Consider the following 13,921-nt stretch of genomic DNA (forward strand, 5'->3'; position numbering starts at 1 on the left):
ATTATTTCCTATTAAAATGATATGAGACTGAGTTTCTCTATGGGTATGTGTTTTTGGAAAATGCCATTAAATCTTCTACAGAGTTCATAAGGTAAAGAGGCAGTGAATTATATTTGGATTGCAAAACTCATGGAGGAAAGAGGGGAAATGGATTTGGGACAGAAGGGATGGTGGCTGTTAGCAGGATAAGGGCAATGGGTAAGACAAGCTTGTTTATTTACAAAGCTAAAATAAGAGTCTAGCTGCTGCAAATGACTCCTAATCAGGGATAGCAATGGGGCCAACCTGAAGGGATAACTTGAGGTGTTTCAATAAGTACTTACTTATTTATTATTGTAGCCGCAGATATATCCTTATGAAACAACCACAGATTGCTTTAGCCCAGTTGAATGGAACTTTTCTTTGAGCCTGTATATTTTAGTCATCAGAACATGCCAGAAATACTGTTCTCCACATTATTCCCTTTATAAGCAGTTGCTTCCCATCTTGAAAACATGCTATTATGTTTGGCCTAGTGCCGTTACTCCTCATGAATGCTTAATAGACTGAAAGAAAGACAGGACTCTATTAGTGCCAGAATCACAAGCTACATTCTTTATTAGATTCTAAAGGAGAAAAGTGGAGAATGTTAATACTTCAATAAAAATCCATGACTCGTCTTAAAGACCCAGCTTTGGCATTTGCAGCTCCCCAGTCAAGATATCTCCTGTATTCCCCTGGCTGTAGCAGGTACTGCCGTCCCCTGTAACTGGGCATCTCATAGAGGACCCAGCAGCCCTCCAGCACATTGAGGGAGTGGATTTCATTGAGTTGGAAGCGGTCCTGAAGAGAGAGACAATCGTCTGTGACCTCTGACATTTGTCCTCTAAAGTTATCTCTCTCATAGATCTTCATTCTGTAAGTGCCAGAGTGCTGGGAGGGCAGACAGGAAAGAAAAGGCAAATCAACACAAACAGAGAAACTAAAGTTCCAAGCCCCATGCTTCCTTGGGTACACCTGTCCAGAAATGCTCTGGATCCAAGTTTGCTTCCAGAATAATCATATTGCAGTATTCAGAACTCAGGAGCCACCTATAGCTCACTGCTAATGAACCTAGTGATCCATGGGCAAAGCAAGGATGCAGCTTGGCAGCTTTTCAGCCTCCACCCACCAGCCCCCATCCTCAGGTATTAAGATATGCTTAAAATAAAATTTACCACTTCATTTTAGTGCTTGGTTTTTTGAGATAGTGCTTCTCAAAGGAGAAAAGTGAGAGTCATTGGGAGGGAAGGTATCATTTGATATATTACTGTTGTTAAAATTATATCAGCATTTGCTTGGAATAATATCAACATTTAGCTATTTTCTCCAAGACTGATATACTGATTTTCATGTATTTTATGGAGCATAGGATTATTAAGCTCTTGTGACAGAGAAGATGCCATGTTTCCCTCATCCCTGTTTTTCATATCTGCAGTTTGGGTTCAAATCTCAAACCAAATGACTCCTCAGCTCCCTCCCTGGCCTCTTATCCTCAACTTAGCCATTTCCCTGGGCAGCTAGAATAGCCTGAATGAGTTCTGACTTGATGGCATTATATCTCATACCTCCCACAGTCCCCTTTTCTAAATACTCTGCAATCACTTTCCAGAAAATACTGAATCTCAAACGTTGGTTTGGGATTGTCTTTTCCTCTGATTTATATCTATAAGTGAGATAATTAGTTACTGATCACTACATTGGAATAGAAACCAGAAGATAAGAGGAATCATCAAGGAGAAAAGTAAGGCCAAACAAATCAGAGAATTTTTAGTCAAGCAAACAGCTCCAGATTGTACTCATAAATTTTGATTCATTTGATTTCTAACTTTATATGGCTTGGGATGAACACTTTAGGCAATTATATCTTGAACAAATAGTAAATTCCATCTCCCCAATATCCTAATTTTTCTGATTTGATTTTTGTTTTCTTAATTTTTGATTGCACGTAAGATGTAAAATCTGGGAACATGACTTTTTAAAAAATCCCACCACCGAGTTCATGAAGAAAGGTATCTGTATACACCGGCCTGCGCTCGCTAAGCATTTCCACTTCCTGTCCTCTAGTTGGAACTATTATGTTTAAGATAAGGTTTTGTTTGTTTTTGGTGCTGGAGATGAAACTCAAGCCTACTGAGCTTGTGCTCTACCACTGAACGCACACCCCCAGTCCCTACCTAAGATAATGCCTTTACGTGGTTTTTATTTCCAGAAGCCAATGGCACAGACAGAACCACACTCACTTGGGGAATGAGGAGGCAGGAGCTGATGGAGTCGCTGAGGCCCATCCACTGCTGGTAGTCAGGGTAGTCCCCGCGCCGCAGTAAGTACTGGTAGCCCTGGTAGTTGGGTTGCTCATAGAGCATCCAGCAGCCGCTGTCCACGCGGATGGAGTTACAGCGGCTGAAGTAGGTCTGCAGGTTGGGGCAGTCGCTGCTGCACTCGTAGCAGCGGCCCTGGAAGCTCCGGTCCTCGTAGAAAGTGATCTGCAAAGGAAGAGTGGAAACATGGAAGCATGAGCGATTTGCCTCCACTGAGGATGCTATACCAGGGCCAAGATGGAGCGTTAGGTCCCCACCCAGGACTCACCTTTCCCATGCTGGAGGGGCAAACAGGGACGTTCTCTCGGTACTGTGGATCTCTGGATAGCTGTATATATAGCAGCCCTGACTGCTGCCTCCACAGGAAATCACACAAAAGGGCCCATTGCGGGAGTGAGGGGATTTGCAAGCTCCGCGCTCTCCCTCCCCCTGCCCACTGGGGTTGGCTGAATGGTTTACTCTCATTCTTTCTGGTAGGTTCGAGTTGCTCTAATTCACTAAAGCTGTTGTGCCACCAAAGTGAAAAGAGTCTTTACTCTTTTAGTTGAGCAAAAGGGAGAGCGAAACTCTATCCCTATGATTTTATTTTATAGTTTACTGTGCTTAATTGACTTCTCAAAGGTGATCATATTTAGCACTCAGGGACCGGTGTTTTGTTTTTTAACTTTTTTAAAAACTTGAATTTAAGTAATAAGGAAGAGGGAATCTTAAGGAAGAGGGAATCAAGAGAAGTAATCTGTAATCTGTGTGCTTTTATGAAAAGCATAAAGCTTACTTAGAATTCAAGATTCCATGATCATCACTGTTATTTGGGGAATCACCTTGAATAGAATTATTACTAGACTGGAATTCATAGGCTCCTGGAGGCAGGGGAGTCTCTCTTGTTCATTTAGCCTTGAGCCCTAGAACAGAGGTTTGGCACACTCCTTGGCACACACATTTAGTGGGCCTGCAATACTGGAAGGAAAGTAGATAATTGTGATCTTCCTCCATTCCTCTCATCTCCCTAAGGTCCTAAATGCTTCTTTCTGCTGTGGCTGCCCAAATTCTGCTTCCTCTTTGCCATTCCACCTCTTCTTCAAATATCTTAAGATCTTTCTTCTTAAAAAATCATTAAAACCCTTGCTTTCTTGACAAGGGCAGTTTGAGCAGTGTAAGAAGTTCTGCAGAAGTTTTTCCCATCCAGGTCCTTGGACTTAGATGCTGGACAGCATCCAGGCTAGCCTGTCTGGCTTCTTGAAAATGTGGATCTCACAGTATGGTGAACCCTTTGGGTCCCTGAGACAATTTCAAACTGTTCATACCACCAAGACAGTTTTCAAAATAATACTAAGATATCATTTGCCTTTTATTCACTCTCTTTCCTTCATGAATGGGCAGCGTTGTTTTTCCAGAGGCTACATGGCAATTAAAGAGATTTTGCAAAAATGTAAAAATGATGCTACATTTTTCAATACTTATTCTTTGAAAATTTGGTTGTTAATCATAAGCATGTATTATTTATGTAGCATGCAGTAGGTTTAGTGGCTAAGACCCTTCAGGGCAAGAAAGGTAAACCCATACCTGGGGTATGCATTGATTCCTATCAGGGTAAGTCATTATCCCTTCCAAGGGGAAAGGGAATCCAGGTATTCAGCTCATCATCAAGTGGCTGATTGGTCTCTTCAAGGTATGGGCCACATTGAGGCACAGTTGGTCCTTCTTGCTGGCAGATTGGACATTGTACAGAGACAGTAGCTGATTTTGCCTTGGCCATGTGGGAGCTAAGGCCTAACCTTCACCTCTGCCACCATGAACACTTTGCTCTGCCCAGGAGGTCATTGTGTCAGCACTAGGGTAGCTGATGGCAGAGAATGATTGATAGCCAATGACCAAATCATTTTTTTTCTTTTATTTGTGGAGGGAAGCGGTATTGGGTTTCAACCCAGGGGTGATTTACCACTGAGCTACATTCCTATTCCCTTTTAAAATGTTTAAATTTTGAGACAGGGACTCATTAAGTTCCGGAGGCTGGCCTTGAATTTGCCATCCTCCTGTCTCAGCCTCAGAACACTGAGATTATAAGCATGTGCCACCATGCCTGCTCCTAAATCATTCTTTCTGCTTTGTTGTTTAGTGTGCCTTCCATGGTGGATGCCCTGAATAGGCATTAATATGGGGATACAATCATCTTCATATTTTGTACCCACTCCTATGTTTGCATACACATTTCTACCCCAGATCTGCTTGTCCTTAACCTTTCTCCTTCCTGGCCCTGGACCAACCAGCCATCGTCACTCATCACTGCTCAGTATTCTCTATATATCCTAACCTGTCTATTTTTCTTTCTACACAAAGTGGATGGGCAGGGACACTTCCTCAAGGTTGTCCCTGGGAGCATTTCCTTCTCTACTATTTTTGGGGCCACTCTTGAGGGAGCCGTGATCATGCAGGAGCCCTCCATTTGGGGCTTGTACACACACACCAAGGCAACCATGAGAGAACCAAGCTCACCCAGCCTTTTTCCTCTTCCATCAGATTGAGAGAAGATGCCTGCAGTTTGATTGTAAGCGTGAGCTGGGAGGGAGCAGGGCAATAGCAGAGCCTCAGCCAGTCCCACAGGGAACTCTCCAGCTAGAGTCCTTGAGGATGAGGTAAGGGGACCAGGACTGTGTCCCCGCATTGCCCAGTCATCTGATGTGAGCTGTGGCTATGGAGGGGCCTGAGCTTGGACGAGACAGCACCGTTCAGCGGAGGGAAATTCCTTGAGACAAACTCAGCTTTCAGCTGTCAGTATCTGGGAGAAAGAGTGACTGACCCTGAGTGGGAGTCTGGGCAGCGCACCAGTGTCCTCTGTACTAGAAAGTAAGTATTGTTGATGGTCTCACTGTCTGAGACAACCACAGTGAACCTTTTGGTATTTATCTATGTATAAAACTCATGTATGGTTGTATTACTTACACAGTGTGGCATGCTCTTGTGTTCTTCTAGGTAGTTTTTTAAATAAAGGGATTAATAAAACTGATTAAGGTGATTGTATTTAGCCTTTTTTAACACAAAGGTGTTCTGTTTTGGTGAAGCAAGACTTTTAATGAGAAGTCATTCTGGACCCTCTACCATACCCATACTTAAGGCCTGGTCAGTGTTCAAGAGAGGATTCTGTTCAGCTGAGGGAGTCACTAAAAGATATATACAGGGTCATTTTCCTGTGTTGAAAGTTTGAACCCTTAAGGAGACAAAATTCACAACCCATTTTATGTAAGAGACTGAATATATTCAGTGCCATTCATAGGTGAGGATTTGAGGATGATAATGAAATATCATGGAGTAAAAATTAATCTGACTTAAAATTACCCTGATTTTTATTTGTAGTATAATGTTTAAATAATTTACGACCCTGGAGAAATGTGCTTTTAGTCACATAGATACACTCCATCTTTGGTTCTGATGCAGAGACACCAGTAATCTTAGGAAAGAAAGTAAATTATCAGGAACACAGGTCAGGATGTGATCAATTCTAATAGAAGAAATGTAAGGATTAAATATGTCTCAGCATCGATTGTAACTACTCATAGAGGGCCTACTTGGGCATTTGTCCCCACTGGTATGTGCTTTTCTTTTGAGCCTTGGGAGCTATTGCCTCCTGGATGATGGGTACCTAAAAAAGGTCCAGGGTCTTTTGTGGGTCTGGAGTTTGAAGGAAGACATCCTTGAAAGGAGATGATCCTGGATGTGGAAATAGTCTTCAGGGAGCTCCCACATGTGGGCTGTGTTGCTATCTGTATAGCCTTGTCTTCTGGGAGCTGGTGAGCTGTGACATGAAACAGAAGAAGAAAGAAATTAACACAAGCTTTAGTCACCCTGGATTTATAGGACTTGTTAAAATTTTTAAAAGCTTAACTAAAAATAATGTTTTATTTTAGTGCTTAGATAACACAGAACAGAGAGCCAGCCTTTGTTCTGGCACATTCAGTCACATTGTAATCCCAGGCTATGATCAATTGCCTGTAGTGAACCTGGGCTTTCTCCTTGGTGTGTACAATGAGGTAGCTACTTTCTCTCCACTTCTCATGCGACTCCAGGTTTACTCTCCTGGCAGGGGCAAGGACCCTAATACCTGATAGGCCCCAAGAATCTCATCCACTCTATAGCTTCCAGATGCCAGGCAGCTGGTATTTCTAGAGAACTCCTGTAAATAGCTGATAACCACCGCCTCCCAAGCCTCAACTAAGCAGCTTGTATATCCCCCCAGTGACTCATGATAGACTATTATAAAAAGTGAACTCCCTAGTGGATAGGTGTCCCTAGAACAGAACTCCCACAGTATCCACACTCCGCCTCTGACCTGGCTCTCTGTGGGATAGAAAAGCATGGGAGGAGGTGGTAATAGGCTGGCTATGGCCCATTCCTAGCCTGTATGGTGTGACATTGTAGAATTTGCCCCAACCTCACACAACCAGTAGCAGTCTTAAAGGAGCCCTGGGGTAAACAATTAAGTCATACCGAGCATCACATAAAAATACCTAGAAATAAAATATTGGCTCAAGAATTTCAAGCGTTAGCTTCAGCAAATAAATGTAAAATCGTGAGAATGTCCAGGCTTCAACCAGAGGCCTACACTCAAGTCCTCTCAGTCTTGCAGTCAGCTTCTTATGTTGGAGCATGAGGGACTTGAGCTGGGTAGAGTAGGGGGTGTGAATGATGCTTTGGAGGCCTGCATAATTGGCTTGGTGGGGCACCTAGCACTTGCAAATGACACCAACTGGAATGACCTACCCTGACTGACTGCCCCATGGCTTTGCTTTCACACTCCTTCCTCCAGAGCTTTTTAAGTGTTTTCATTGCAATACTAACAATACTGTGAAATTGTTGAATAGGCATTATTTGTTGATCGATGTCTACACACATCCATGCACACTTATGCAGTTTCTGTTATTGCTCATATAATCTTTGGAAAGACAAAGATTAACTTCCTTAAGCCTCAGTTTCCCCATTTATAGAATAAGAGTGACAATGAAAAATCAAACAAAATGTTGGATTTGGAAGCACATAGTAAATTGTGAAATAATACTGATGACCAAAAAATGGAATCAGATATATTGATAAAGAAAAAAATCATTCACAACATTTGCCAAAGATGGTAAGGCAGACTTTGGAGATAGGTATAGAGACCATGGAAATGGGGTTTTGCAGTGGAGAAGAGAAATTGCTTTTGGTTTCATCTCCAGCGTGGCCATGTGGAGATTTGTAACCAAGAAACATGGTGGAGGTCAGTGGACGGAAAATCACTAAGAGGAAACATTAAGAAATTGGATATCTAGAAATAAGATGTTGGTTCAAGAGTTTGGGGAGAAGTTGGCTTCATGTGACTAAGTCCAAAATCATCAGAATATCTGGATTTCTGGCTAAACTGACTTGACAGTATTATTACTGAAGGTAGGCCAAGGTGGGCAGTTACCAGGGATGGGAGATGGTCAGTAAACTAACTTAGCAGGATTCTTGCTCCAACCAAATTCTACCAGGATAGAGAGGAAAGTCCAAGTTTAGATCTAGTCAGGTTGAGGACTCAGAGAAGACTGACTGAAATATTGGTCAAAGAGAGTCTTTGTTAATATTTTAGTAAATGCTACAGGTGAGTATTCACACCTTTGAACATCAATTAATAATATGTTTGCATTTCTGACCTTTGGTGTCATGGTGTCTATACTTTTGCCTGTGGTATGGAGACTAAATGTGATCAAGGGATAATTTCACACACAGTATTAAGAAACTTTGATTTAACTGATTTAATTTTCTGTTTGGTAATTTTGATATCTCCATCAAACGATGACTCTGTGTTTGTGTGTGATCTTGAGTCGGGTGCAAAGGGAGGTATAACATCTCTGTGCATTTAGAGAGGATGGAGTCATTGAAGTCTACCTGCCCCTGGTGGTCAATGTACCTGCCTCATCACAGAGCATCCAGCTCTGGCAGTCCACCTGTGTGACCACATTGCTGCAGGACTGCAGGTTGGAGTGGTGTGGCTGCTATACTCACAGGAGTTAGTGCAATGGAACATGCCAATAGTCAGGAAAATCCTCCAATGAACACATAACCCTGAGTTCATGGCCAGCCCTGTCCTAAAATCACCTCACTGTGGCTGGCGGACTACGGTGCAGAAGCCAGTTTTATTCATCAGCTGTAATGGAGGTTTAGATGTGTGCTTGGTGTGCGTGCGTGTGTGTGTGTGTGTGTGTGTGCATGTGTGTGTGTGTGTGATTTTATCAGGTCTATCAGGTGATTTGACCTGGTTTGCCTAGCAGCAGAACTTCTCCCTTTTTTTCATACTACTAATGCAGTTTTCTCCTCCTCCTCCTCCTTCTTCTCTCCTTCTCCCTCTCTTCCTCTTCCTTTTTTTCTGTTTTGCTATTCATTACCTGTAGCTGTGATACTTTTATTAAAATGCTTCATGGTAGCACATGCCTGCAATGCCAGCAGCTCAGGAAATTGAGGCAGGAGGATTACAAGTTCAAAGCCAGCCTCTGCAACTCAGTGAGGCCCTGAGCAACTTAGCAAGACCTCGTCTCAAAACAAAAGTGGGGGGGCCAGGTATATGGCTCAGGTATTAAGTGCCCCTGATTAATCCCTGATACCCAACCCACTCCAAATGCTTTGAGATCTTTGAAACAATTTGGAAAAGGACAAGTCAGGAAACATGTCCTTCCACTTACCATTTAATTGAATGTTTATGGCTAAGTAGAGAAATAGTGGACATAGACAAAATTCACCTGAAAACTATATTTGTTTTAAATTTTTGCAGCCCAGAAGGGCTCACAAGGGAGATTTATCCCCCCGCCCCCCAGAGCATCTGTGATGATCTGGGCATATGGAAGGTTGTTGTTCCCAAAGACTAGAACATCTTCACTGTCCCTGAAGTTGAACTCCTCCTTCCCAGTCTTCACAGCAGTCCAGGACCCACTTCCTAGGAAATATCTTCCCCAAACTGACTCTTCCTCCTCTCTCCCTTCCATTCCATGTCTCCATCATTTCATTACCGTCCAACAGCCCTTAAGCATTGTCTTTCTTGTAAGGTGTCTCCTTTCCCAGGTTCAGTCTCTTCATCAGGTTTATGAGCCCAGGATAAGCACCATGCCACACTTCTCCATTCCCTATAACTACTTACTAATTAATAGGATATGTGAATGGAGCCCCGGACACATGAATGACAGTTAAACCAATAATGATTGCTGTCCCATTCTGGAAAAAAAACGACTCCCCCACATGAGGTCATTCATGTGGGTGTCCAAAGACCAGACATTACACTCATGTCCCAACGCGTGCTTTCTCCTGCTCACCCACTACCACACTGCTGGTTCTGTCCTGTCATTGGGGACCTGGGAAGACTGGCCAGCTGTGTAGACAGAGTGGAGTCTTCCCTGGGGAAGTGGAGGGCATTGAAATGGCCAGAGCATAATCAGGCATGTTGTGTTAAGGTCTCAGAAATTAATAGACAGGAGAGATGGGCTGAGAGAGTGAAAATAGACAGAAAAAAAAGGAAGCAAAAAGAGTTCAGTAGAATTTTTCTGAAGGGAAATGAGAGGAATTATCAGTTTCTTGTATTTTAGAAGATGAAGGGGTCAAGACCAAAAGACAGGCTTTGTTATAACTCTTTGTATTGTCAGCGACCTCCACCCCCACTGTCCTAGAGCATGAGGTAGATTAGGAGACTGAAGATTATTTGAGTCCTTTTTATCACAAATAGTTGAATACTGAATATAACACTAAAGTTATATATATATATAGTTTCCTTTAAAAATAAGTACAGAACTCAGCCTTAAAAAGATAGGCCTTTTTATAAATCAGAAAAAAAATAAAGTCATTTAAGATCCTTTAGGAACTCATAGTTAAAATAAGAAATTTGCACATCAAAACATTTGAATCAATCTAATACAACCCTGGCTTCAGCCATGCACAGTAGCTTAGCACATGCCCAGAATCCCAGCAGCTGGTCAGGGAGGTGAGTGATGAGGCAGAAGGACTGCAGTTTTGAGGCCAGACTAAGCAGCAAAGATCCTGTCTCAAACTAAAATTTGCAATGGCTGGGAGTGTAGCTGAGTGATAGGTGGAGCATCTGTCTGGCATGGGCAAGATCCTGGGTTCCATCCTCAGCACTGCAAAAACAAACAAACAGATATAACCCTGGGTTCTTCTAAACCTAAAATCATTTAGGACTTATCAAATTTACCTGAGGCCTTTTAGAAACCTTAGTGGTTTATTTCCCTCCCTCCTCAACTCATGTGCAAATGTTTTAGTTTAAAATCTGCATTCTCCTGTAGCATTTTCAGAACCCTCCTCTCCCTCCATGGATTACACTTTTCTTTCCAATCCTCACAAATCTGAGCTCCATCCACATCCCATACTCCCAATAGCTGCCCCTTGGCTACAAGTGTCCTCAGCAGGAGAGTCCTGATGAAGACTCCCTCTGAAGTCTTGGGAGTGAGGTTCAGTCTAAATGAAGGCAATTCTGGAGCTCCCAGTATAAGGAGTATGGTTTTGGAGGAGAGATGTGGACACAGCTCCTGGCTATGGGTAAGAGTTCAGCTGGAGGAGGCCAGAATGAAGCTCTCTGAAGTACCCAATCCAGGCCAGGGGCCATGACTGACCAAGCCTAACTGCAGTATGATCACCATGGAGAGACGAATCCATAAAAATATGTGTAGATAATGAATGGAGGATGCAAGAATTGAACTCATGCCTATGTGCCCCAAGGCCTGAATTAATTATCTTTCCATATACCAGTGACTTGTTTTAGATGTTATACTTTCAACTGTGCCTATCTTATATCTTCTTAAATTATACACTTCTCATATCAGGTCCAATGCCATGTTTTGTTTTGTTGTTTTAATTTCCACAAGCCCAAGCACACCAATAGCCTATCTATCATGAGAATCTTTGGTCCGTACAGGAGTTCCAGTAAATTTCAGCATTTTGACCAACTGATTGATTTTTTCAGGCTCACTGTAAGATCTCAGCATTTAACCAGTTGTAAAGGGCTCTGTAATTCTTCGTTCATCCATTTGTGTGTAGACTGATAAGACAGCAGTAATAGGTAACTGTCAAAAGGACACTGAGAATTTCAAATCCCTTTAAAGTAGAGAAATATTCTGGAAAAAGACTCATTTACTCTGATGTTTGTCCTTACAACATCTGTGTATCCAGCATGTCCATGTACATAGCACAACTTTAGCAAAACCAATGGAGTTATAACTCCAACATACTAAGCCTCCACTGCATGCTAGCATTTACAGGGGTATTTCATTTACTCCTCATGGGAAGATGAAAGTAGGAAAACTGGGGCTAGGGAGGATAAATAACTTGCTCAAGTCCATACATCCTCTAGGTGGTCAAGCCCAAAACCAAGTTTGTGGGCTTCAAAGCCCACCTTGAACCACTGGCATAACTCCCCTCAAAACTGAATGGAGTCTGAAGTGTTGGAGCTGGAAGGAAAACTAGAACTTATCTTGTCCAAACCCCTCCTTTTATAGAGGAGGAGACATGTGGCCTACTGAGTTTTATCAGATAAAATGCAGTTTTCTAAATCTTTCATTCAGCCAGATTAAAACAAAACTTGAAGTTAATCAAATTATTTTCAGTGAAACATGGTACCTAGGTTTTCTTTTTTGTTAAAATAGAGTTCAGGAACCATTAATCTACCTGTTATCTCTGTAGATCTGCTTGCCCTGAGTATTTCCTATGAATGGAGGATGCAAGAATTGCATAATATACGGTCTTACATTATGGTCTTATATTATGGTCTTATATTATTATGCATAATATATGGTCTTGCTTCTTAAACTCAACATAATGTTTTCCAGGTCCCTTTATATTGTAGCATATGTTAGTGCTACATTCCTTTTTATGGCCAAATAATATTTCATTTTATATATTCATCACATTTTGTTTATATAAAAATCCATTGATATTTGGATATTTGTGTTGTTGCCATCTTTTGGTTATTGCGAATTGTGCCACTATGAGGACTTATGCCATAAATTTTTGTTTGAATATCTATTTTCAATTCCTTTGGTTACATACCAGGGTAGAATTGCTGAATCATAAGATAACTGTAAGTTTAACTTTTTGAGAAACTTCCAAATCATTTTCCACGGAGACTGTACCATTTTACATTCCCACATTTATGATTTATGAAGTTTCCAATTTTTCCACATTATCACCAATACTAGGTATTTTCTGTTTTGAAGATTTAAAAAGATCATTATAGACACCCTGATAGACATTAAGTAGTATCCCATTGTAGTTTTGATTAGCTTTTTCCCTAATAACTAATGATTTTGAGCATTTTTTCATTTGTTTGTTGGCTATTTATATATCTTCTTCGGGAAAATGTATATTCAAAGAGTTGGCCCGTTTTTTAAATTGGGTCATTCTAGTTTTGTTGTTGAGTTGTAAAAGTTCTTCATATATTCTCAACTTTAGAATCTGATCAGATATATGACTTGGAAATATTTTCTCATATTCTGTGTGCTATCTTTTTAGCTTCTTTATTTTTAAAATTTTTTTAATTTGTTTTAATTAGTTTCACATGACAGTAGAATGTGTTTATGCACTTTAATATATCATACATAAATGGGATATAATTTCTCATTTTTCTGAGTGGACATGTTGTAGAATCATTTTGGTCATGCAATCACATATATACATACAGAAATAATGTTTGTTTCGTTCTACTATCCTTCCTGTTCCCACATCCCCTCCCTTGCCTGCACTTCCCTCTACCTAATTTACTTTCTTGATAGTGTCTTTTGGTGCATAAAATTTTAAAATTTTGATTAAGTTCAAGTTTTTTCTTTCATTGCAAATTGTTTTAGTGTCATATTTAAGAAATCAATGTTTAATAAAAGGTCACAAAGATTTATGCATATGTTTTCTTCTAAGAATTTTATAGTTTGAGTTCTAACCCTTAAAGTCTTACTCCCTTTGGAGTTCATTTTTAGTAAGATATCCAGATTCATTTGTTTTTGCATGTGAGACGTAGAGTTGTCCAAGCACCACTTGTGGAAAAAACTCTTCCTTCTCCATGAATGGTCTTCACATTTTGGCAAAACTCAGTTGGACGCGGGTTTAATTCTGGACTCTCAATTCTTTCCATTTATCTATAGTGTGTCCTTATGCTAGCACCTCACGCTTTTATTACCATTGTTTTGTGGTAAGTTTTGAAACTGGGAAATGTGAATACTTCCTTTTTTTTTTTTTTAATTTTGTCCTTTCTCAAGATTGTTTTGGCTATTCTGGATCACTTACAATTCTATATGGATTTTAGAATCAGAACTTATCAATTTCTACAAAGAAGTCAATAGGGATGGAGCATTAATTTTGCTTATATAAATTTGCAAAATTTATATATTCTCAACTTTAGAATCTGATCAGATATATGATTTGGAAATATTCCAGGAGAGCTGCTTTACTGAGTGAGAAGAAATTCCATGACAGGCACAGTAGCACATATTTAAACCTTATGCTATACAACTGAGTCTTTGATAATTGCATCTCAATACAAATTCACAGTGGCATGCAAACTAATGATAACCATATGGTGCTGTTGA

General features: G+C 40.8%; 1 protein-coding gene across 3 annotated transcripts in view; it reads right to left on the reverse strand.

Moving 5' to 3' along the window:
• Window positions 1–762: 762 nt before the first annotated feature.
• Window positions 763–13,921, reverse strand: part of LOC308630862 (uncharacterized protein) — a gene marked incomplete at its 5' end in the record, with an annotated part of 46,055 nt that continues 32,896 nt past the window's right edge. For all 3 annotated transcript variants that reach the window (XM_081261658.1, XM_081261659.1, XM_081261657.1), the window contains 3 exons: window positions 763–912; window positions 2,262–2,504; window positions 5,977–6,129. In XM_081261658.1, the coding sequence (XP_081117784.1) occupies window positions 891–912; window positions 2,262–2,504; window positions 5,977–6,129 (418 nt within the window). In that variant the 3' untranslated portion in view covers window positions 763–890. The remainder of the gene's footprint in view (window positions 913–2,261; window positions 2,505–5,976; window positions 6,130–13,921) is intronic.

This window comes from Spermophilus citellus (assembly GCF_964194105.1).
Source record: "Spermophilus citellus genome assembly, chromosome: 11".
NCBI lineage: Eukaryota > Metazoa > Chordata > Mammalia > Rodentia > Sciuridae > Spermophilus > Spermophilus citellus.